Source organism: Quercus lobata, chromosome 3 (genome assembly GCF_001633185.2).
Source record: "Quercus lobata isolate SW786 chromosome 3, ValleyOak3.0 Primary Assembly, whole genome shotgun sequence".
In the NCBI taxonomy this organism is placed as follows: domain Eukaryota; kingdom Viridiplantae; phylum Streptophyta; class Magnoliopsida; order Fagales; family Fagaceae; genus Quercus; species Quercus lobata.
The window spans coordinates 33,833,015-33,858,069 of NC_044906.1; the positions used below are offsets into that span (position 1 = coordinate 33,833,015).

At 33.7% G+C, this 25,055-nt stretch overlaps 3 protein-coding genes and 1 long non-coding RNA gene across 5 annotated transcripts; 2 read left to right on the forward strand and 2 right to left on the reverse strand.

Annotated features, from left to right (window-relative positions):
• Positions 1–4,631: 4,631 nt before the first annotated feature.
• LOC115982243 (protein BCCIP homolog) lies at positions 4,632–12,177 on the reverse strand. 2 transcript variants are annotated; one of them, XM_031104785.1, is made up of 9 exons: positions 11,955–12,175; positions 10,568–10,736; positions 8,422–8,495; positions 7,670–7,894; positions 6,260–6,469; positions 6,086–6,151; positions 5,890–5,979; positions 5,726–5,779; positions 4,632–4,958 (listed from the first exon to the last, which is right to left on the reverse strand). In XM_031104785.1, the coding sequence occupies exons 2-9, from the start codon at positions 10,725–10,727 to the stop codon at positions 4,860–4,862; spliced, it is 978 nt and encodes a 325-aa protein (XP_030960645.1). In that variant the 5' UTR covers positions 10,728–10,736; positions 11,955–12,175; the 3' UTR covers positions 4,632–4,859. The 2 variants fall into 2 exon arrangements, with proteins under 2 accessions (XP_030960645.1, XP_030960646.1); XM_031104786.1 differs by lacking the exon at positions 6,086–6,151 and having other exon boundaries at positions 11,955–12,177.
• A 6,088-nt stretch (positions 12,178–18,265) lies between these two features.
• LOC115979254 lies at positions 18,266–18,710 on the forward strand. Its single transcript, XR_004089007.1, has 2 exons — positions 18,266–18,355; positions 18,565–18,710. It is a non-coding gene; the product is annotated as an uncharacterized LOC115979254 (long non-coding RNA).
• Positions 18,711–19,368: 658 nt separating this feature from the next.
• On the forward strand, positions 19,369–20,892 carry LOC115980797 (glutathione S-transferase T3-like). Its single transcript, XM_031103009.1, has 3 exons — positions 19,369–19,383; positions 19,739–20,206; positions 20,296–20,892. The coding sequence occupies exons 1-3, from the start codon at positions 19,369–19,371 to the stop codon at positions 20,890–20,892; spliced, it is 1,080 nt and encodes a 359-aa protein (XP_030958869.1).
• A 3,337-nt stretch (positions 20,893–24,229) lies between these two features.
• On the reverse strand, positions 24,230–24,697 carry LOC115980798. The gene has a single exon (XM_031103010.1). It carries the CDS (start codon positions 24,695–24,697, stop codon positions 24,230–24,232), a length of 468 nt encoding a protein of 155 aa, XP_030958870.1.
• Between the last annotated feature and the right edge of the window lie 358 nt (positions 24,698–25,055).

The window sequence follows — 25,055 nt, forward strand, 5'->3', positions numbered from 1 at the left end:
CAAACCATCCCCCTTCCCCTCCTTCTCTCTCGGGGGTGGGACAGATGAGATAGGAAAAGGAAATTGAGACTTCATCTTTTCCTTAGAAAGGAATGAAGAGACACTTTCACAATTTCACTTATCAAAACCTCATAAAAATAGTTGGGGAAAATTCATGCATCTCGTCTTATTTTATTTTACTCAAGTGCATATGTGATCAGTGAGGGAAAAAAAATAGTACTATGATTAAAATGATGTAATAAAAATAGAAATTAAATTATTAATTCCTCTTATTTGGTAAACTTATAGGTGATTTACATTATTTTCTTTCCTTTAATTTACTTAAAAACAACTCAACCAAGAATTTAATTAAAAGATGTTTAATCTAAAGTACTTAATCAAATAATCATTTATAAATAAAAGCCAATATCTTCTTTTCTCTCATTTTTCAGGTTTAGACCCTTTTCTTTTTCTTTTGTTTCATATATTGAAATATTTTCCTAATTTGTAGATTGAGCACACATACAAAGAAGCTAACCATTGTGCAGATGTGCTTGTCAAGAATAGGCAATGCTAGCAATGATGCTTTTATTTTATTTCAACATCTGGGGCTTATGGTGCATTAACGCTTATCAATGTTAGTTATGGTTTTTGTTATCAAAAAAAAACTTTGCCATCATTTCTAACTTTCGGATAAATATAGTAAACAAAAGCAAAAGACAATATGGATAAATCCAAACTGTAGTACATCATTAATGGACCATTGAACATACCAACAACCAATGATAAGAGTTGCTAGCATTCACTTATAAACGTGGCCGGCTATTAAGAAATAATAAGTTGTGGATTGCGATTAGCGAACTTTAATCATTGTCCTTTTTAATAGTTAATATAGCAAAGCTGTAGTCAAAGGGATTTCTTTAAGCAATGGGAACTCTAATGACGTTCTAATTTGGTTGAGTAATAATTTAGGCAGTATTCTGTTAAAGTGCTTGTGCTATTTATGCTTCATGCTGAGTATTCTAGTAGTATTTTTGGGCAATCCTCGAACAAATCACGGACCCAATACTTAAGAAAATAACTTTGAAACTCTGAGTATCAAAAAAATTAAGTTGTTTCTATAAAAGGAAAGCAAAAATCGATCCATGGGTGGTGTTTGTTTTACACACAGCTGTTTTTATAGTCTGAAAACGTGACTTCAAATCACGTTTTCAGTTATAAATTAATCAAAGTGTGTGTAAAATACACGGGTGTATAACAAGTTTTTGCCAAGATATACTACCCAAGAAAATAATTTTGTTCAAACGTAAGTAGTTGGTGAAACTTGGCTTAAAAGTTGTTTGTGTGAAGCCTAATAATTAAACCTTCCAAACTTTCCCTTCTTTGATGTTACTGCTTTTACGTTAAATGACTTGAGTAAAGTAGAATTGGATATCTTCCTTACTATCTTTTTTTCCTGCTTAAATATCTTCCTTACTGTCGATTGGCTTTTATGGAATCATAGAAAAAAGACATGCTTGGATCTCCAAGTTTGGTGTTCATAAACGCTTGGGTTTGGAAAGCAATAAATTTTGCGATTCATTTCCTGGAGCTAAATGATAGTAGTTCTGTTTCTTAACTCTATTTATTGTGTTTAGGAATTAAGCTACTTTTGGGTTGGCATTTAATTATCGTAGGGTTGTTTCTTTTCCTTGCCCAGGCTTAGACAAAGATACAAACTTTTGCCGTGGTATTAAAAAACTAAACTCACATATATGCCCTAACAAATTAATTCTAGAATCTATATATGGTTAAGACTAAGAGTGTCATGTGACCATTGGTAATTTTTGGTAACACATGTATTGTCAAATTAGTGTGCAAACTAAATTGAATCATTTTATATTATTTAAAAATCATATGAAATTGAAAAATTAGATGAATTTAAGGACCAAATGTGATACCACCGAGAGGGGTGGCCTAGTGGTCAAGGTGTGTGACCGCTATCTTGAGGTTCCATATTCGAATCCTAGCGGAGAGTGGGGTTGCCTCTTGCAGCTAACTCCTGATTTACTAGTTTTCTCGTGAGACTAGGGTGAGGTCTGTGATTACCCCTAACCATAGTAGTTATGGCTCAATCCAACATTTTCTAGTAGGCGGTGTCCCTATGGTCATGGCCAAGAGGGTGAGTCATAATGGTTCCCCCCCCCCCCCCCTTTTCTCTGTTTAGCAAAAAAGGACCAAAAATGATATTTTCCTTTGTTAAGTTATTTGGTTCACAATCTGAAAATTTTTGATGGATTGATCTTAATTAGGAAATTATATAAGTTTGAGTATATTTCAAACTTATGAGATAATACAGTCAATCCCCAACTAATCTAGGAATGTAATATATTTTACAATATTTTCTTCTCTATTAAGGTGGTAAGTTGTAATTGACGGGACATAAACTCGTTATTATCATCACTTTCTCATCCATCAAACACAGCTTTGGCACCACATTAATTTGTGCATTAAGTTATGTAAATGAATTTGCCCTATATCTTCTCACATGCAAAATCATGAAATAATAATAATAATAATAATAACAACAATCCATCCCACGATCCTATACACATGGTGAAAAACTTGTCATGATTTCACTCCAATGATTCGTCAATATCTTTAGGTATCATTTGGGGCCACAGGACAGCAAGTCCCAATCCCCTACCATGTGCTTCATGTTCCTCTTGCCTCTACATTATAGTTTAGAGCTCTCTCTCTCTCCCTCTCTGAAAAAAAAAAAATTTAGACACCTACTCAAGGAGGACCCAAAAAAGTGGAATCACCGTTGCAAGTCTGAGTTTTGGGTGGGTCCCGATTCCTAACTTAAAATAAATAGGCATGGATGTGTAGAGGAGATGGTTAAAGAGATATGTGCTTGAGTATAATCTACTATAAATGTTGTGTCGGAGATTCAAGGGTCTATAGGTCACCCCCTTCCCTTATTTTTTGGTACCAATGGTTTCCTATAACCATTAAAAATTCTAAGCTCATTATTATAATTCACATGTGCATGTAGCATGTAATTATGGTAACCATCATAACAAAATAATTCACACATGCGTGTAGCATGTAATTATGATAACCATCATAACAAAATTGAAACGATTATGTGGATATAATCTTAATTTTAGATATCAAGAGCTTTTTAGCTCAATTGGTTAGTGCCTCCACCCTTAACTATTGAATTTCCTTGAAAAAAAATATCTTAATTTTAGGTGAATCACGTCTAGTGTTTATATGTGCATGCATTGATTTTTTTTGTTCTCTATTTTCGATTGATAGTACTTAATTAGCACCATATCGCATATCCTGGGTTAGGATCTGTGTTTCCTAACAATGGTGGCTGGTGGGCTAAATAGGACATATGATTATGGAATATGGAACCCTGGCATGACTATATATGCAAATGAAAACGGTGACACGGATAAGGCTGAATTGGCCACTCATCTTTTAAATGGTACATTTACTTTGCTGTTGGATACAACCAATGTTTTATTTTGTCCTAAAGTTCTGAAAGAAAATTTACATTAATATTGTAAAAAAAAAAAAAGGTTTCCATTGAACAATGATTTTTTCCTTTTCCGCTCTTAAGTAATTAGTTAATATATGAATAATTCTACAACTACGTTGATTTTTGGCACGAATATTGTATTCGTGCTTAAAATTTATATGAATTTCGTTTTTCTTCCCTAAACAATAGAAAACGTTGCTCTTTATGTCTTTATGTTTTAAAAAGATTTTTTTTCACCCCTTAACAATTGAACAGTGTTCTTTCTTTTTTGTTCCTACACTAAAAAAAGATCTTTCATATCTAGTTGAGCTACAAGAGGAAAGAGAGCTAAGATTCAAATTATTATAACTGAACTATCACTTGAACCTTTGCCCTGATTTTTTTTTTATTTTTAATTGTTTTGCTTCTCAACAATCGAGTGCAAGTTTTTATTTTTTGTTTTTTTAAGATAATTTGATAGTTAAAATGGAAGAGTGATTTAAACTCTAAATGTCCTTATTAGAAATACTATAAAGTATCAACTAGATGAGTTACAAGGCTCTTGAAAACCCCGAGTGTAAGTTAAACCAGAAAACAATAATGGGCCCTTTGGGCTGTTAAAGTTTATGATTGTTGAGGTGTTATCAATGACTTTTTGACAGGGCATGAAAACGGAGAAAAGCAAAAGAACATGGCATCGCGTGGCAAAGGGCTTTATCATTTAATAGCCTGCTAAACACACTGGGACACTTTATGTACAAGTTAAATGTGATCAGGGCCCTGTGTTGGATTGCGGATCTCCTGGTCCTGGACAAGGCCATGAAGCCCATACCAAGACAAGGTTTGAGTTTGTACCTGTATACCTGATGCCATAAAACATCTACAAGAATGACAACTTACTTTCTTACTCATTTTAACTAACTGTCATTTATTTATTAATGAGTTAATGTTATGAAGCCAAGAATTACTCATGGTATTAAGTTTCTTTTCGAGGCTTTAAGCCATCAATTAACCATTTCTGTCACCATTAATATTGTCACGACCATGTTTTAACTGCCATAAAAGTTCCAAAATTTCAAATAATTGGAAAACTATAGAAGACAAACTAGGGTTAAAACGTGTAAGAAAAAAGGACAGAATATAGAAGACAAATGTCTTGTAAATCAGGTCTACTACTCATGATTACAAAATTTAGTGAAATCCTTACAGATAAATTCCCCATGGTACAAGAAAAATGCCCACCCAAAAAAAAAAAGGCACCTCAGACCTCTTGGACAAGCTCAGCAAAGTTGAAAGCTAATTTAGAAATGTTGACAGAAGAAAAATGAAAGTTTATAAACTAAAAAATTTTGATACCTTATGCTTGGCCTCAGGATTCATTTATTAAAGATTTCAACTCTTGTCGGAATGTAGAAATTTTTTCTGCTTCAACAGCCATGACTAATCCCATAAACCGATAATTTCTTAGCTGCAAAAAAAAAAAAAAAAAAAAAAAAAATGAAAACCGAATAAATAGAATATTAAATTATAAAATCATTAGTCTCAAGAATAAAGCCACAGGCCCACAGAGCAACACACGACTGTCCACTACAATAGCATCAATGAAAAACAACAAAGTACCACTGAAAGTGGACACTTGGGTGGGATACTGGATATCAAATTAATTCACATATTTCTGATGTGAATAACTTAAGCTAAATCTTTTGCAAAAACTCCCATCTTTTCTGTGCTGAGATAAGCACTGATATTCAGATAAGAAAAGGCAAGTAAAATCCGGAAGCACATTCAGATCTTGGAAAATTTGTGCCTGTTTGCGTACGAGGCTACGAGGGACATATTTAAGTTTGAACACAAAACATTTGCGACCCAGCCCCACCCCACTCAAAATCTACCTGAACAAAAAACTAAGAGAGGGAGAGTATGAAACGAGAACATTTTGCAAGCCTACTAAGGAAAAAAAGAATCTTGGTTCATAGATATTGTCACAGCAATCAAGAATTACTGAAACATTTGCTGCACACTCAGAAACAAAGTATGTAGGGTAACAGAAATACTAGTCTCACAATTTGCGACCTGCTAAGTGTATAAAGAAAATTTGAACTCATACTATTGTGCTCTAAGTTATTTCCTTTTTCTTTTTTGTATTTTTTTTTTTTTTTTGGGGGGTGGGTAGTACTAGTTTTAGTGTAATTAGGGTAAGTCAAAAAATTATGTTAGGTTGACAAAACTACTAACCTCATGAGTTGGCTGTTGAGTGTGCAAAGGAAAGCTGAATGACCACTGGCTAAGCTGAAATAATACACCGATTAAGTACACTAAGTTAAAAGAAGAAAAAAAATGTACATAATAAATTTTTTGTTTTTTTCTGGCATGGAGAGACGTAATACAAGTATCACTACCCTGTGAAAAATTTCATCCTCTGGCTTTGTATAGATTATTGCCTCATCACTGTCATTACTCAGCTTCGTTTTCTGATCAGCATTCTTGTGCTGTAGTTTACATCCAGAAACAAATAAAATGAATAAACCAATTGTAATTCATCTCTTAATCAAAAGCAACCTACAATAGTAAGGCAAAGATGATATGATACTGTACCTTATAAATTTTACTGAAAATTATATAAAACTTAAAGCAAAAAGATTTCCTGAGCTCTTCTGTGGGCTTCCAAAGGTAAAACAAGAATATCAGAACATAATAAGGATGCTGTTTCCAGCAGGTAAAGAAACAGACATTTTCACACTCATCCATCCACAAATGCTCTTATCTAACCTCATCTTCTGTAGCCCAAGAGACTTCATCAAAGAGGGCATCGTAAAGAGGCGGCAGAAGCTGGGGAGGAAGATTCACCACACGCTGAGAGACCAGGAGACCCACATTCTTTGCTTGCTCTCCCAAAATTAATCTCAAGTCATCTACTACATCCTTCTCCTGGCATGCTTTAAGGAGGAACTCCTTGATCTCCATGATACATTTATGGTCCTGATAAGTACAAATACATGACTTCTGATCAGTCAAATGTTATGAGGGTCAGCTTCTCTACAAATGTTGAAATTACCAGCCAGTCAGCAATCAAACTACATTTGATTCTATCAAAAGGAACTGCTAATCAAGTAACTTTCCTCATCAATTCAGTATGATATCAGGTGCAGAAGATAATCAGGGTTGAAGCAAGGACTTAAGACCAAACTCACATTTGAGTCTGGAAATTTTTTTATAAATATAGTGTCCTTTTTATATACAATGTTAATATGAAATGCTAATTCATGTGCAAATACATTAAACTAGATGCATTGTCATTGTGTTAGTCAGGTGACCTTCCCTACCCCATCCCTAATAAAACTTCTCTTCTCTTGGGCATATAATCAGGTTATGAGCGTATTTTTGGATTAAATAATATTCAGGATAAATTACAAATATTCACCAAAACTATCACCCAAGTTGCAATGTCCCCTTATATCTGAAACCGAGCGACCAATGCCCTAATATAGCTCAAAATTTCCAAAATGGCCCTCTACTGTTCCAATTTCCCTCAAATTAACAGCAGATTATTCCACAAATGTGCCACCAAACCAAAGTTGACAACAACAACAAAAGATGCAACCAAAGCTCTCTTCAGGTTTTTCTCCTTCTCATGTCCATTGATTTGCTGTAAATTTGAGGGCAATTGGAACAGCAGGGGGGCTATTTGAAATTTTGAGTAACATTAAGAGTTTGCTTGCTTAGTAGATTCATCGCAACTTGTGTAACAGTCTAGGATAGGTACTTGCATATACCTAATATTAAATTCAAGTCTATTAAAGGTGAGATAACAGTGGATCTTTTCTTTATAAGTAAATATTAGACTTTATAAAGAGAAAGAGCAATAATGGAGGATGGGACAAATTTAATAGGGGTCATATTCAATTTGGTGCCGCCCTATCCAAAACCACCCCATTGACATCCCTAAAGCAGTAGAAAAGTCAAACAGATTGAAGCCATACTTTTCTGCATATCTAATTATGTAACAGCACACTCCTACTGTTTTAAATGTGGCATAAACATTATTGACTGGCAATTGCAAACATATATATCAGGAGACTTCATAATAGAGTCAGTTTGTAGTACATATGCCACACCACTGAAAGAAGAGATAAACATTGCAGAAAATATGGATGGGATTTAGAAGTATTTGTCCCTTGCCTTATATCTTCCCAAGTTTACAGCAGTCACAATAGAAAAAACTCCTTCATCTTCATCACCCTCTATTTTAACAACAGTCCCCACTGTGGTCTGTCCCAATATCAAGTCAACAAAACCATTCAAATCCCACTGCTTATTATCAAGGTAGGCTTGCAGCATTGTCTTCACTCCATGAAAATCATTGGATTTGGGATCAAAGAATGCAAAATCTGCTTGAACGTTTCCCTTCACATGTACAAATTGAATTTGCATGAATACACACACTAAATCAACATGAAAAACAACAATCAAAACTTAATAAAATTTTATGTGTTGTAAATTATTAGAATTATGATTAAGTGATTAAATTTGTCATTTCCTAATAGCTTAAGCTTTTGGGACAATTGGTAGAGTAAAGTCAAGGATCAAACTCAGGATCTCTTGCTCTGATACCATGTTAAATTACCGATTCTCCCAAAAACTTAAGCTATTGGAATATGATAAATTTAATCATTTAATCACATACTTCTAACACACCTTCTCACGTCTGGGCTCAAACTACCTTTTCATAGGTGAGCCCCAACACGTGGGAATTTAATTAGGAGGTAGAGTGGAGGAAACACAGATCTAACTTAAGACCTCCTGCTTTAATACCATGTTAAATTACCAATTTTTCCAAAAGCTTAAACTATTAGGAAATGGTGAATTTAATCACTTAACCCTAATTCTGATAAAAATAATAATTTATGTTGTGAGAAAGAAAAAATGCTTACATCAAACTCCTCTTCATCAGAAGACTCAGATGGTTCACTCCTTTTTCCCAAAGCATCCCTCAAAATTCTGTTATCTGAAAGCAGAACAGAAGAGCAAGTATGGGCCTTATTTGAATTGTTTTTGAAAACTGTTCTCAAAAACATGTTCTCGAGGAAGGGAATAGAATACCGTTTCATGCTGTTTTTAATATCAAATGTGTTTGAAAAGATGTAACTATAGAATTGTTTTTCAAAAAATAAAACACCAAAAAAAAATTTAATATAAGTAAACAAATTCATTGAGAGCGCAAGGCGTAAACCACATACATGAGAAGTAAACAAGTGATACATACACCAAGAATCATGAAAAAACAAGATCAAGAAATTCTAGCAAGTTTGAAGAATAAAAACAGTCACTAGCAACTAAGCAATTGTAAAGGATTTTTAATAGTAGTGGCTTCAACTCAAAGGCTGTTTTCTCGTGATCTTCGAACCTATGCACATTACATTCTCTCCAAATACAGCAGATAGTGCATAAAGGAATGGCATTCCATATGCTTGCATTACAATGCCTACCAAGCCTTCCTTTCCAACAAGTGAAAAATCCACCACCCACCTAGGCATGACCCACTACAGCCCAAACAACATAAGGCCATATCCCGGAGTTCCTTGGCTACTTCACAATGGAGGGGTATATGATCCATGGTTTCCTCACACTTTTTGTACATACAACAACAATCCACAATTATAATGTCACATTTCCTCAAATTATCCATCATTAGGATTCTACTAAACGCTATAATCTATGCAAAGAATGCCACTCTCAGAGAGTTCTTGGTCTTCCAAATACTATTTTAAGGGAAAGGGGTTTGAGGTCGTCTTTTTTTTTTTTTTTTTATTAGTAACATTAGAGGTCAAAACTTTATAATACATTTAACCTACAATGGCTTATGGAAGGGATCCAATAAATCTTATCTTCTCCATCTCTCCTCAAATTATTGGAATAAAGAGGATTAGGAAGAAGATAAACAATCAAACTCCCAATCCTACAAGTCTCATGAACCCAATGTAATTAAACATTAGACATTCATATACTCTGCCACTAAAACCTCCTTATGACAGGCTATCTAAAACCATTAAAGATCCATAAAATAGTGAAAACTTGTTTGGATGGCGACAACTGAAAAGAGTGTTTAAAACGCTGAAAACTCACAAGGTGCTTGGTTAATTGTTTCTTTACTCAAAAGTTTTTTAGTCCATTCTCTCTCTCTGAGCACACCCACACGTTTGCCCCCATACCCTCCTTCACATGCACAAAGATAAAGTAAATCCAAAACCAACAATTGCAATGTAAAACCTCACACTCCCAAAAACACCAAAAATCCCTTAAAGAACAAAATCCCCAAAATAATCCCAATTTGAACATCAACCAAAACCTACTTTTTTGTTTCATCCAACACCACCTAGAATGTCTCCAACCTATAAACCACACCCTTATTTTTATCTCATAAAACTACTTTCCCATAAACCACTAACATGTAATATAGAATGGGTAGGCGCACAAGGTAGAAATTTTGTTTGTGCTTGTGTGGGTGTGAGGAAATAGGGGATGGCTGAGAGATGGCTAAATGTTTTTGTGTGTACTATATAAGTTAGAGACAGATGGTTTTGGTTGCCTCTGGGTGAATGTGTTTTCGTGTCAAGGTGTAAATAGGCCAAATCAAGTGTTATCAATGGTGGAAGCAAAACATGATTAATCGACCATGTTAGGGACCAATTTTGTGTGTACCATGTTAGGGCTGTAGTGTAGGTGTGGTAAATCGTGTGCAAGGGGGCAAAGGCTGTCAGTTTTAGTTGAAATAGAATGACCAAATATGAACACTTTTTTGCCACTTTATTTATGCTTTTGTTATTAATGAGGCACTATTCCCTCTGTATTTTCAGGGTTTCAAGAACAAACAACTGAATACATCTTTTAAAGATGTTCTCAACAAAATTGTTTGAGTTAAAATTTTCAAAAAATCGGCTCTAGAACCCCCCCCCCCCCCCCCCCCGGCCAAAAGAAAAAAAAAAAAAAAAAAGACAATTCATGCAGAAAGAAAATGAAAACAAAGTGTTACATCCTGGATTAAGATGAAGAGTTTACTTAACATGAAATTGCAAATACCTGCAGAGTTCAGGGGAGATTCTCTGTGGAGTTTGGAGTCTTGCATTCGACGTTTTGCCAAGTAAGAAGAGGCTACCTGAGCAGCTGAACGAGAAAAAGAGGAGAAGGTCAGAGGCCGAGGTTTCAACAATCGCCGGTGCCTTGTTGGCCTCCGGGGCATCTTGTTAATCTGTGTAAATCCAACAACAACAAAATCGAATGTCAAGTTCATCAAATTTGAGTTTAGATTTGGTATTATGAAGCAAAATTTGCTAAAAATGATGAGCTTGAGTAAGTGTGATACGTATCAGACAGCATTTCATATCAATGACTAAAAGACATACACGTTATTCAGCAAAAAAAAAGAAAAAAAATGTACATGTTAGTGTCAAAGCACGTTTTGATAATTAATCGAGTTTATTAAAGAAAATGACTTTACAATGTAGAGATGAAGCTCTAACAAGCAAATAAGATAAAGAAGCACTAGCTCATGTTCACTACTACCTCTGACTCATAGCTTCATTAGTCAATGAGAGACATTAGCTACCCACCTTGTGTGCAAAACTACACAGCACCATGTGTGCCACAGAGCACACCCCTCCTAATATAACAAATTAAAAAACAGAGAAAAAGAGAGTAGAATAATTTTTTTTTTTTTTTTAAATGAATTAGCTTGAATATATTCACCAAATTCTATCTACCCATCTTCTGTACCGTTCTCCTTATCTCTATCTCAAATCTTCAAAGAACAATGAATGATGATCATTTCTTTTTGTGTAAAATAAAAATGCGAAGCTCATTTTTTTTTTTTTTTCCCCTCATTTTGGGCTAAAAGAGGTCTTTGGGTCTTCATTTGAGTTGAACATCTTCTTTTTTTTTGAAAAGTATGAAAGTAGGAATTTATGAAAAAAGATGCAGTATACTTCATAACAACAGTACAGACACAGAAGAAAATTAAATTATAATCAGCATACAGAAAACGAAAAGCAATCTAGCATGGACAGAAAATCACAAGCAGACTAAGGGAACTGAACATCCAGCTTGCTATTTTATAAACCCAAATTGAAAAAATAAAAAATAAAAAATAAAAATCAACATGGTTAAATTTAATTAGGGAACTTAACATCAGGGCCGGCCCTTCCCTTAGGCGAGTTAGGCAATTGCCTAAGGCCCCCAAGCCCCAAAATTTTAGAAAAGAACCAACCGGGTAGTAGAAAATTTAGTTTCAAATGAATTACAAAAATAATCTGGCACATCCTTTTAACCAAAAAAACAAAAAATTTGGTAAATCCTATTAAACATTGGTTCTAAACAAAATCATTGACCAAAAAACAAACAGATAAACTACAAATCCGGTCTAAGAGATTAACCACAAAACAATCACAAATCAAAACCCTAAAAATTTTACCTTTCTCTCTAGTCTCTGCTCTCCACCTCTCTCTAGTCTCCAGTCTCCACTGTTCAGTCTGTTCTCATCTCAGCCTCTCTCTGATTCTCTGCTCTCCGCCTCTCTCAAGTCTCAACTGCTCACCTCACCGTATCAGGTTCTGAGGTTCAGGAATCAGGTATAAAATTATAAATATTTGGGCTTTTATTTGTTAACAACTTAAGATAACTTTGTTTATTTGGGCCCTCCCTGCCTGGTTTTGTAACTTTGTTTATCACTTTCAGTTTATCATTATGGCTGCCTGGACCCTCCCTGGACTGGGCGTTAAGTTTGGCCTTCAAGTTTTTTTTTTTTTTTGGTGGGTCTTATTAATAAGTCTTGTGTACTGTACTTAAATTTTTGTTATGTTTGTGCTTAATTTTTTTTTTAATTTATGCAAGTTGAGATTGCTAAAATTTGTTATTGTTCAGTGAAATTACAACAATACTTTTTATATAAATCAGGTTCTATTTCTCATTTGCTCTACACTTGAAAGTTATTTTTTATTTTAGTCTTTATAAATATATTGTTTGATTAGAAATGTCTACTAGAAAATATGCATCTGGATATGAAAAACTTAAAAAAAGAAAAAAATAAGAAAAATTAATTGAGTTTCAAAAAAGATTAATGGATAAATTTGTTATTAGTAATAAACAAAATATAACACAAAATTTAGATGAAAATATCACAAATAAGCAAGAAATTCACCAAAATAATTTAGAAGAAAATGATGTTCAATTTTGCAATACAACAAACCTTGATAATGAACTTCAAAATAATTTAGAAGAAAATGAAAATAATGATGAAAAATATAATATAAAAATATTAAATAAACATTAATTTAATTAATATATAAATATAAAAAATGCCCCATTTTTAGTTCTCGTCTTAGCCCTTAAAATGTCTAGGGTCGCCCCTGTTTCCCTCTCATCCTCTCTCTGCCTCAACCCACGTCACACCGTCCTCCATGGCTGACCACCAAGCTTTCCTTCTAAACCTCCATGGCCGGAGCTTTTCAAGCTCATCACTTCCAACCACGCACCACTGCCGAAACTCAGCCAAAATCAAATCACAACCACCACCACGGCCAAAACCCAGCCAAAATCAAATCGCAATAAAAACCCAAAAGCCCACCAAATCACAAATCAAATTATACCCACCGAAATCAAAGTACAAAACCCACAAAATAACCAAAATCACAAAATGAAAACACTGAAAGTGAATCCACTATTAAAAAAACATATATTGGTTTTGTTATTATATTTTAGAAGAAGAATCAATTTGTTGAACTAATTTTAGATCCAAATACACATATCACAAGTAAGAATGATAGACTGAAAGCAAATAAAAAAAAAAAAATTGTATTTCTCAGAAAAGTGTTTTCAGAAAATAGAAAGGTTAAGCAAAATATAAAAACTATTTGCTTCATAATCTCAAATAAATAACTAAAAATCACACACCATAATCCGGTGAAGCCTCGTGAGCCACAATTTCACCTAAGAGGATCATCTAAGTTAAGAGGAAGAGATTTTCATAGTTTTTTGCTCGGCAGCATAATCTTCGTTTTCCTTTCTTGACGTGGCTTTCATTCGCTCCTCTCCTGTCAGTCTAAGCAACATATAAAGAGAAATAAAAAGAAGAAGAATAAAGCATCGTGTAAAAAAGAAAAAGAAAAAATTGTTAGAGAAGAAAGACGGACTGAGATTAGGTGCACTGTCATAGGTATTTTTTTTACATTTTTTACTTTTTTTTTTTTAACTTTTTAACTCTCCTTTAATATATTTTATTTAATAGTTGAAATTGAAAATTGTTTTTTCAACTTTTAATCTCAGCCATTAATTACAATTGCATCAGGGTATTGCACTTGAATCTGAAAAATACAAAAAGACCTACACATACAAATACACATACACATACACATACACATACACATACATAAGCACGCATAAACACACACATATACATAAACATACATAAATATAAGCACGCATAAACACATACACATACACATACATAAGCACACATACGCACACATAAGCACACATACACACACATACATAAACATACACATACACATACAAATACACATACACATACATACACATACACATACACATAAATATACATATACATAAACATAAACACACATATACATAAACACGTATAAACTCACATAAACGTAAACATACACACATATAAACTTAAATATAAACATAAACACATATAAAGGATCGATTTAGCACAACAAAGTAACTAACGAAATTGTTTGAGAATTGGTGTAAGTTTGCAATTTTTTTCAATTTATATGAGGGTTTAATTTTTCTCAGTCTGTATGTGTGTTTATGTCTATGTATGTTTATATTTATGTGTGCGTGTTTATGTTTGTTTATACGTGTTTATGTATATATGTGTTTATATTTGTTTGTTTTTGTGTATGTTTGTTTGTGTTTGTGTTCACGTATGTTTATGTGTATGTGTGTTTATATTTATATTTATATTTATAAATATAAACATACATAAACATACACACATACATACATAAACATGCATAAATATAAATGAACATAAACATAAACACATATGCACATGCACATAAACACACATAAACATATACATACGTATATACACTCATACACATACACATACATAAACATACACACATATATAAACATAAACATACACATACACATACACACACATACACATACATAAACACATACTCATACATATACATTTTTAGTTCTCGCCTTAGGCCCCAAAATGTTTAGGGCCGCCCCTGCTTAACATAAGGTACCTAAGTCTACCTAAATTTTTCTCTATAGAAAAATATCCAAAATAAAAATTAAGCAATTTTTCAAATGTCTTTGTACAGCTTGAGGTGTGAGATACCAAAAGGGCACTCACCCAAGTGAATTGAGGAGCTCAACTCTAAATATAGTTATTATACATTATGATATGAAGAACATATATATTTATATATAAGGCTTATACTTAATCATATCAAAGAAAAGAAAAAACTATTTCCTTTTATTTTCCCACATTTTCTCAGCAACCAATCGCCAAACAGCAAGCAAACACAACAAAATATATATATATATATATATACTCAAAATCATGTATTTTCAACAAACAAAAAAACACAAAATAAAACAAACAACTCACAACTAAGTAAAAAAGAGAAAAAGAGGACATACCTAAAATAAGAGAGGGGTGGAGAAAGGCAGGAACGATGGAGAAGCAGCCGCGTGAACTATGGAGAAGCGGCGTGACAGAGAGAAAAGAACGACTATGAAGACAGCAAAGAAAGTTGAGTAGTTTTAATATAAGAAGAGAAAAAATAAAATTGTGTTCAGTAGATATAAACATACATAAACATACACACATACATAAACCTGTATAAACATAAATGAACATAAACATAAACACACATACACATAAATATAAACATATACATAAACATACATATACACATAAACACTCATACACATACACATACACATACATAAACATACACACATACATAAACATAAATGAAGATAAATATAAATACACATGCACATAAACATAAACATACACATACATAAACACACATACACATACACATATATTTTTAGTTCTCGCCTTAGACCCCAAAATGTCTAAGACCGCCCCTGCTTAACATAAAGTACCTAAGTCTACCTAAGTTTTTAAAGTAAGCTATTTTTCAAGTGCCTTTGTACAGTTTGAGGTGTGAAATACCAAAAGTGCACTCATCCAAGTGAATTGAGAAGCCCAACTCTAAATATAGTTATTATACATTATGATATGAAGAACATATATATAAGGCTTATACTCAATCATATCGAAGAAAAGAAAAAACTATTCCCCTTTATTTTGCCACATTTTCTCAGCAACCAAACGCCAAACACCAAGCAAACACAACAAAAAAAAAATATATATATATATATATACTCAAAATCATGTATTCTCAGCAAACAAAAAAAAAACAAAATAAAACAAACAACTCACAATTAAGTAAAAAAGAGAAAAAGATGACATACCCAAAATAAGAGAAAGGTGGAGAAAGGCAGGAACGATGGAGAAGCAGCCATGCGAACGATGGAGAAGCGGCATGACAGAGAGAGAAGAACGGCTGTGAAGACAACAGAGAAAGTTGAGTAGTTTTGATATAAGAAGAGAAAAAATAAAATTGTATTCAATAGATATAAACATACATAAACATACACACATACATAAACATGCATAAATATAAATGAACATAAACATAAATACACATGCATATACACATAAATATACACATACACACACATACACATAGACATACACATACATACACACATACATAAACATAAATGAATATAAACATAAACACACATGCACATGCACATACACATAAATATAAACATACACATACACATACACATACATAAACACATACACATACACATACATTTTTAGTTCCCGCCTTAGAGCATTCACATCAGCTCTTGTATAATTGTGTATAAATGTGTAAAATACACATTTGGACCATTTTTACATATTTTGAAGCAAAAAATACACTACATCAGCCTTTGTAAAATCATCTAAACTTGTGTATAATTTTGGACGAGCTACAGTACCCGTGTAAATTTACACGGGCACTGTAGCTCGTTTATAACTTAAAATAATATTATACGTACAGTATTATATGTACAGAAACTCATTTTCGCTCTTTTTTTCTCTCTCATCTCACTGAGCACACCAACACCTCTCTCACTCTCAGCTTCCCTCTCCCTCTTGAGTTCTTCCTCTCATATTCTTTTGCTCATTCTCATCACCGAATTCTTTTGCTCATTCTCATCACCATGGGAAATAAAATGTGATCGGTTGAGGAGTTTTGCAGTTCCGGTGAGGAGGGTGGATCATTGGGTTGACGGAATCTTTTCTATTGACAGAGGTTTGGGCTGATTTCTCTAAAAAAGGTATGGGTTTTTCTCATTGAGATTTTAGGGTTTTTTGGTTTCAATCAAGATTCTTGGGAGTTTCTCTAAACTAATTTTTTTGGGGGTTTTTTGTTTCAAATTTTTTCTTGTTTGGGGTTTTTTTTTATGGATTCTTCGGAGCACACCCGAAGTTATTTTTGAGAGCTGGTGTGCTGTTTTAGTACCTCCATGGGATAGTTCTACATAAACGAGTTTTAATTTATGAACTTTGTTCTTGATAGGTCAAAAAAGTTTCAATCTATGTTTTAATTTATGAACTTTGCTCTGTTTGATGTTCATAGTTACAGAGTTCTAGCTGATTTACTATGTGGATATTTGGTTGTTAGCTTTATTGCCGTGATTACCTTGTATTTGTTTAGTTAGCTGCTGAGATTTTGTGCCTGGTCAGTGTGTATGTATAATTGGACTTGGCTGTGTAGTTTAGCTGGTTTTGTCAAGTTGTTGTTTGGGGTAGCTTGCCCTGTATTGTAGCCTTTGGCTGGTTTGAGAATAGAAAGAGATGAGGGCTTCTTTGTCCAAGTTCTTTAGTAGTTTTTCTTTTACTACATTTTCAGATTCTGTATATATCACATGCTTATAGTCATAGATAAAGATAATTCCAAGACATGCCAGTTCTCGTTGGTTTAGGTGGTAGTGGAACTTTAATTGAGATATGCAACAAAAAGTCTCTGGTTGTTCTTCTTGAATGAACACTCTGATGACTTGAGAGACTTTCAAAAAAAGACAAGTGAATACTAAACAGTGATTGTTAACTGATTTATTAATTTTGGGACCCCCTTTGGGGGGTGGTTATGGTAATAGATTGAATGAAATTCTCAACCCCTAAAGTTTGAAATAATCAAATCTTTAAGTTAGGTAACTAAATTTGAAAGCTCTTTCAAAAGGGTCAACCTCAACCTCAACTGCAAAAGTCTTAGTAACAACTACTTCCATGCCGGTAAACATCTGTCTCTCTCAAAATTCCTAGAACTGCAGATCATAAGGAATTTAGTACATAAGGTAGTCTAGAGATGTCTGCTGTGTTAAGCTATATGATATTAATTTCAATTTACAAATATTGGAGACACATTATTTATTCCCTTAGTGATTTTTTCTGTTTATTACTGTTCTCCATTTATAAGGATCAATGTTCTCTATGGATAACTGGTTCAAAACCTAGGCTTAAGGCATGGAAAAATGAAATTCAGACAAATGAAATTCCTAGATGGCATAAGCAAAATAGCTTAGCAAGGCTAAGCTAAAGCATAGAGAAAGACAGCAACTTAGACAGACAGAGCTGCCCCTTTCTCTTTCTCTTCATTTCTCAAACTTTGTCTTCTCTTCTTCTTCTTCTGTATTTCTATCTCTCCACTTCACAAAAGCTCCCACCAACAATTAGTCAACTTTTCAACCTCCCAAAAGGTAACGATCTCTCTTACTCTCTCAAATTTTTTTTCAAGTTTGAAGCTTTTTTTTTGATCCGATGATTATGTTCAATTTCAAGCCCAAGTAACACATGCACATGCATCTACTTCTTACTCTTATGAGTTTTATTTTGCTAAAAAACTGTGATTTGTTTTCAACAATGTGTACATAACCTTAATGTTGGTGTTGGTACTGTTTGTTCATAGAAGTTGCAGCTTTTAGGCTCAGACTTCTATGCTAATATGAAATAGAGAGTTGGGTGTTCTTTAGATTTTGGAGAAGTGGGGGGTATTTACTATTTTTGTGAGGGTATATAGTGTTGTTTGGTTAAAAGGGGTTGTAATGGAAGGAGGGTAAATATGTTGGTATTGAATAAGCTTTAGTGGGAAGTAGGAAGTGGGAACACTATACAAATAATTATAGTGTTGTATCTAGAATGTCATCTTGTTCTGAGTTTTGTGACCTCCATTTTATTTTTAATGAGTAGAATATGATAATATGGCATCTCATCTTAGATACGGCCTAATAAACTACTCATTTTCCCCAACCAAAAAGAAAGCCATATAAATGTTGTGGAACAGGACAAAGAAGACTAACCCTTAATTGAATCAGTATTAGCACTAAGTAGCTGCAGCTAGAAGCACCCACCAACACGGAGATGGCGATTAGGAGCTCCCTACAGTGTCCAATCTTCAATTGATTTAACCAAAAATAGATCACTGGAAGTATTTTTTTATTTTTTTATTTTATACTAAATAGTTGTTTCTCTAATTGGTTGCTTGTATGGAAAATAAAAGGAATTTAAGTTTGGAAGAGAAGAAAGTTTGGAATAAAAAGAAAAATATTCATAAAGAAAAGATGTAATATGTACATTTCAATATAGGAAGGAATTTAGCATTTTTGTCTGTGAATTTAGCATTTGATATAAACATTTTAGTACCATGCGTTCTTTATTGTATTATATTAAATTTCATTCTTACACATGGATTTTGCTAAAATTTATTTGCAATATGGCGGCTGCCCAAGTACTTATTAAAAAAAAAAAAAAATGATGCCTAGCAAGTTAGAATTCCATGTGGGTTTTATCTTGTGTTTGAGGTTTGAGGTTTGAGGTTGAATACTTATTATTTCTATGGTTGAATTCCATGCTCTCAATTCTGTTGCTTTGAGGTTTGATTTTCTTGTGTTTGTACATGAATTGGTCAATGAATTAGACCATAAGGGTGCTTGGTTATGAATTAGACCATAAGGGTGCTTCATCTATGCTTGGTTGTGATTGCTTGGTTGTGGTTGAATTCCATGCTCTCAATGCCTTTTCTTTTTTGTTTTCAATTTTGTTGCTTATTAGTGCTGCTTCTAAATTACTTTGGTGTTTGTTAGGTGATGGACTCACAAAATCAAAATCCCTTCTTCCTTGACATTTTACAATACAATGAACAAGGTTTTGAGTCTTTTGATAGCAGTAATTTGATGTCCACTCCGCATTCAGACGTCAATGTCCATCAATCTCCACCCCAAGTTGAAATGGGACAATCTATACCCCCTATTGCAAAAAAATCAACTACTAAGAGAGGTCAACGGGGAATCAACTTCACCATAGATGAAGACATTAAGCTAGTGTCGGCGTGGCTTAATGTTAGCTTAGATGCCGTGACATCGACGGACCAAAAACACACAACATTTTGGGAGAGAATTTGGTCTACCTTCCACAATGACAAGAAATTTAACCGCACTAAGGATTTTTTAAATAGTCGATGGTCAACAATTCAAAGGGAGACCAACAAATTCTGTGGATGCTTGACCCAAATTGAGAACCGGAATGAAAGCGGTAAAACTGAGCATGACAAGGTATTTAAACTCAACATTTAATATGTATTGTACATCAAAACACTTTTAGTTTTATGATTCTTATGTTTTTTAATTTTTTACTTTTGTAGATTGAAGATGCAAAAACTATGTATCAAGTTAATTGCAAAAATGCATTTCAATTGGAGCATTGTTGGAGAATTTTGAGGAATGAAGCTAAGTGGTTGGTTTTAAGAGATAGTTTGAAGGCCCGCACAAGACAACCAGCCACACGACCAGCCACACAACCAGCCATACAATCCTTTGCAAGCTCAATAAATGTAGATGAAGATAATGAAGAGATGAACTCCGGCGAAACCTTGGAGAGACCTATAGGCAAGAAGGCCGAAAAGGAGAAATTAAAGAAAAGAAAGAATTGTGATGACGTGATCCCAACACTTTCCTCCCAATTGGACGAGATCAAGGAAGAAAAGAGAAGAATGCATGAGGAGAAAAAGGAAAGTATGCGCATTGCATTAGAAGAACGAAGAGAGGCAATGCGCATTGCATCCGAAGAACGAAGAGAGTTGATTCGTATCAAGGAAGAGAAGAATGAAGTAGAAAAGAGGAAAATGGAAGATGAACTTATGATGAAAGATACAAGAACTATGGATCCTGAGCAAAAAGAATACATTCGTCTACATCGTTTGGAAATCTTGGAGAGGTTAAGGTCTAAATATGCATCATAATGGAATATTATTATTGACAACCAATTTTTTGTATATTGCAAAGATACTAGCACATAATTTTTTGTAGTCTTTACTTGTGTAAGGAAATAGATGCAATATTGTAAATTTTGTATTGTGCTGGTTGTACTTGCTGATTTTATTGGTTGTAAATGTTATTTGAATGAAAATATGCTATTTTATTGGTTGCTGATTTTATTAGTTGTATATGCTATTTTTCTGCACTTTCTCAACAGGTGGATGTACTTGCATCGTGTCATTTTTCTGCATAATGTGATTTTTCTGCATAATTATTTTTCTGCATAGTGTTATTTTTCTGCATAGTGTCATTTTTCTGCATAGTGTTATTGTTCTGCAGTGTTATTTTTCTGCATACTGTGATTTTTCTGCATAATGTGATTTTTCTGCATAGTGTTATTTTTCTGCATAGTGTTATTGTTCTGCAGTGTTATTTTTCTGCATACTATCATTTTTCTGCATAATGTGATTTTTCTGCATAATGTTATTTTTCTGCATAGTGTTATTTTTTTGCATAGTATCATTTTTCTGCATACTGTTATTTTTCTGCATAATGTGATTTTTCTGCATAATTATTTCTCTACATAGTGTTATTTTTCCGCATAGTGTCATTTTTCTGCATAGTGTTATTGTTCTGCATACTGTCATTTTTCTGCATAATGTGATTTTTCTGCATAATGTGATTTTTCTGCATAATTATTTTTCTGCATAGTGTCATTTTTCTGCATAGTGTTATTGTTCTGCAATGTTATTTTTCTGCATACTGTCATTTTTCTACATAATGTGATTTTTCTGCATAATTATTTTTCTGCATAGTGTTATTTTTTTGCATAGTGTCATTTTTCTGCATAGTGTTATTGTTCTGCAGTGTTATTTTTCTGCATACTGTCATTTTTCTGCATAGTGTTATTGTTCTGCAGTGTTATTTTTCTGCATACTGTCATTTTTCTGCATAATGTGATTTTTCTGCATAGTGTGATTTTTTTGCATAGTGTTATTGTTCTGCAGTGTTATTTTTCTGCATACTATCATTTTTCTGCATAATGTGATTTTTCTGCATAATTATTTTTCTGCATAGTGTTATTTTTCTGCATAGTATCATTGTTCTGCATACTGTTATTTTTCTGCATAATGTGATTTTTCTGCATAATTATTTTTCTGCATAGTGTCATTTTTCTGCATAGTGTTATTGTTCTGCAGTGTTATTTTTCTGCATAATGTGATTTTTCTGCATAATTATTTTTCTGCATAGTACTATTTTTCTGCATAGTATCATTTTTCTGCATACTGTTATTTTTCTGCATAGTGTTATTTTTCTGCATAATGTCACTTTTTCTGCATAGTGTCATTTTTCTGCAGTGTTATTTTTCTGCATACTGTTATTTTTCTGCATAATGTGATTTTTCTGCATAATTATTTTTCTGCATAGTGTTATTTTTCTGCATAGTGTCACTTTTCTGCATAGTGCCATTTTTCTGCAGTGTTAAAAATGACCAATGAGCAGGATAGTATCTAGTGTAAGTTTACAACTAAACTTGAGTTGACAAACTTACCTAAGGGTTTGTCAACTTATATAGGGCTTTTTGTTGTCTCAATTTTTTGGAAACTTAGTAATATTAAACTTAGAAAATTTCAAATTCCAACGAAGGTTCACATTAAATAAAAGTAGTAATGCTTAGAAATTTAGCATTGGGTTTAAAGTTAGGTTTGAATTTACCGTTTGAATTTCAAAATTATGACCGGTGGATATAACAATAAAAATTATGACCATTGGGTCAAAAAAAAAAATGACCATTGATCGGAGACATCGATTCAACAGCATCAATTCGATCACCGATTTTAGTAATACGGTGGTCGGAGACATCGATTCGGCGGCGGTCGTCGGAGACATCGATTCGGCAGCGGTCGTCGGAGACATCGATTCGGCGGCGGTCGTCGTAGACATCGATTCGACGGCGGTCGTCGGAGACATCGATTCGACGGCGGTCGTCGGAGACACTATTACAACAATCGGCCCACCGGTGATGGCGGTACAATGGTCGGAGATACCAATCCAGTGGGCCATCGGACCTCCACCACAAGCGGCTCTATTGGCCAAGCCACCGGTGTTGGTAGTTTACTTAAAATATAAGTTTAAATTAAAAAAGTATAACCATTAGGGAAAATAATAAAAAATTGATGAATAATGAATATTTTATTGAATAGTCTTGTAAAATAGATAAACTGATGTGGGTGTTTTGTAAAAGTAATGGTGTAAAATAGAAAAAGTAGGTTTTTTGTGTAAAATAGACGGAATCTTTTCCACGAGCTGATGTGAATGCTCTTAGATCCCAAAATGTCTAGGGCCGCCCCCTACTTAACATAAGGTACCTAAGTCTACCTAAGTTTTTCTCTATAGAAAAATATCCAAAATAAAAATTAAGCAATTTTTCAAATGTCTTTGTATAGCTTGAGGTGTGAGATACCAAAAGGGCACTCATCCAAGTGAATTGAGGAGCCCAACTCTAAATATAGTTATTATACATTATGATATGAAGAACATATATATATACATATATATATATATATATATTTATATATATATTTATATAAGGCTTATATACTCAATCATATCAAAGAAAAGAAAAAACTATTCCCCTTTATTTTTGCACATTTTCTCAACAACCAAACGCCAAATACCAAGCAAACACAACAAAATATATATATACTTAAAATCATGTATTTTCAGCAAACAAAAAAACACAAAACAAAACAAACAACTCACAATTAAGTAAAAAAGAGAAAAAGAGGACATACCCAAAATAAGAGAGAGGTGGAGAAAGGCAAGAACGATGGAGAAGCAGTCGCGTGAACGATGGAGAAGCGGCGTGACAGAAAGAGAAGAATGGCTGTGAAGACAGCAGAGAAAGTTGCGTAGTTTTGATATAAGAAGAGAAAAAATAAAATTGTGTTCAGTAGGGATCAAACCTGGGATTGTACCACTATAATTATTTTTTACCTATTAATATTTAGGGTAGAGCAAACTCTTTACACCATATTTCAATTTAGATCATATCTTTTTTATTGTATTAATTTGGTCCATTTTCATTAAAAAAATAATTTGGTCTGTAACCTCTTAGTATCGTGTCAATTTAGTCATGTTATTATCTTTTGGATGAAAATTGTTGAAATAACAAACGGTCAAAATAAAAAATTAATTTTCATTAATGTGGCAATAAACTTTTTTTTTTGCTAAATGCTACGTCGGCAATTTCCATTCAAAAAATAACAACAGTGACTAAATTTTTTTTTTTTTTTTTAGAGTCAAAACAGAGTATTATTATTAAGATGCTGGAAAATCAGAAATAACAACATGACTAATATATGTTAGAACATGCTCCATCCAGACTAATAAAGGAAAAGAAACAATTGCTCTCTTAGCTAAAGCATGGGCTGCACAATTACCCTGCTGCCTAGTATGAGAGAAAGAAAAGGTTCGAAGCAAACCTACAATAGACATTGTGTCTTTGATAATCACCCCCATGGCTGAATGAGCCCCGTCCGCTGCCTTCAAAGCCCTCCAAACTACCTTAGAATCTCCTTCAAATTCTGCAACCGATAAGCCCAATTCCACAACAAATTTTGCTGCTCTTTTTGCAGCTAATGCTTCTAGCACCTCCACTGAACCCGGGTACGGTATTTTTTCAGCTGAGGCAGCAATCACGTCCCTCTTACCATCTCTAACTATAATCCCTATCCCTGCTTCCTCCGACTCGGCGAATACGGCACCATCATAATTTGCTTTATACATTCCAACCCTTGGAGGTATCCATTTTGTATTTTCCCTTCGTTGCTGCACCTTGGTCTCCTAGATTTTTGATTGGAAATCCGAGAGGTAACTTATAATTGTTTCACAAAGCTTATCTCTCGACACCCCTTTCTCATTCAGCCTCAGCTTGTTTCTTTGAGCCCAGATAAATCAAGCCACCACCCCAAACAGCTCCAGTCCCTTTGCCCTCTGTCCGACCAAGTTTATTAATTCTTGCATGTCTTGAAGATGAGGAAACTTTGTTCGGACCCAGCTGAAACAAGGGTTCCAAATTTCTTTGAGTGTCTCACAACTCCACAGCGCATGGAAACTTGTTTCCTGATCTAGAAGGCAGGCACAG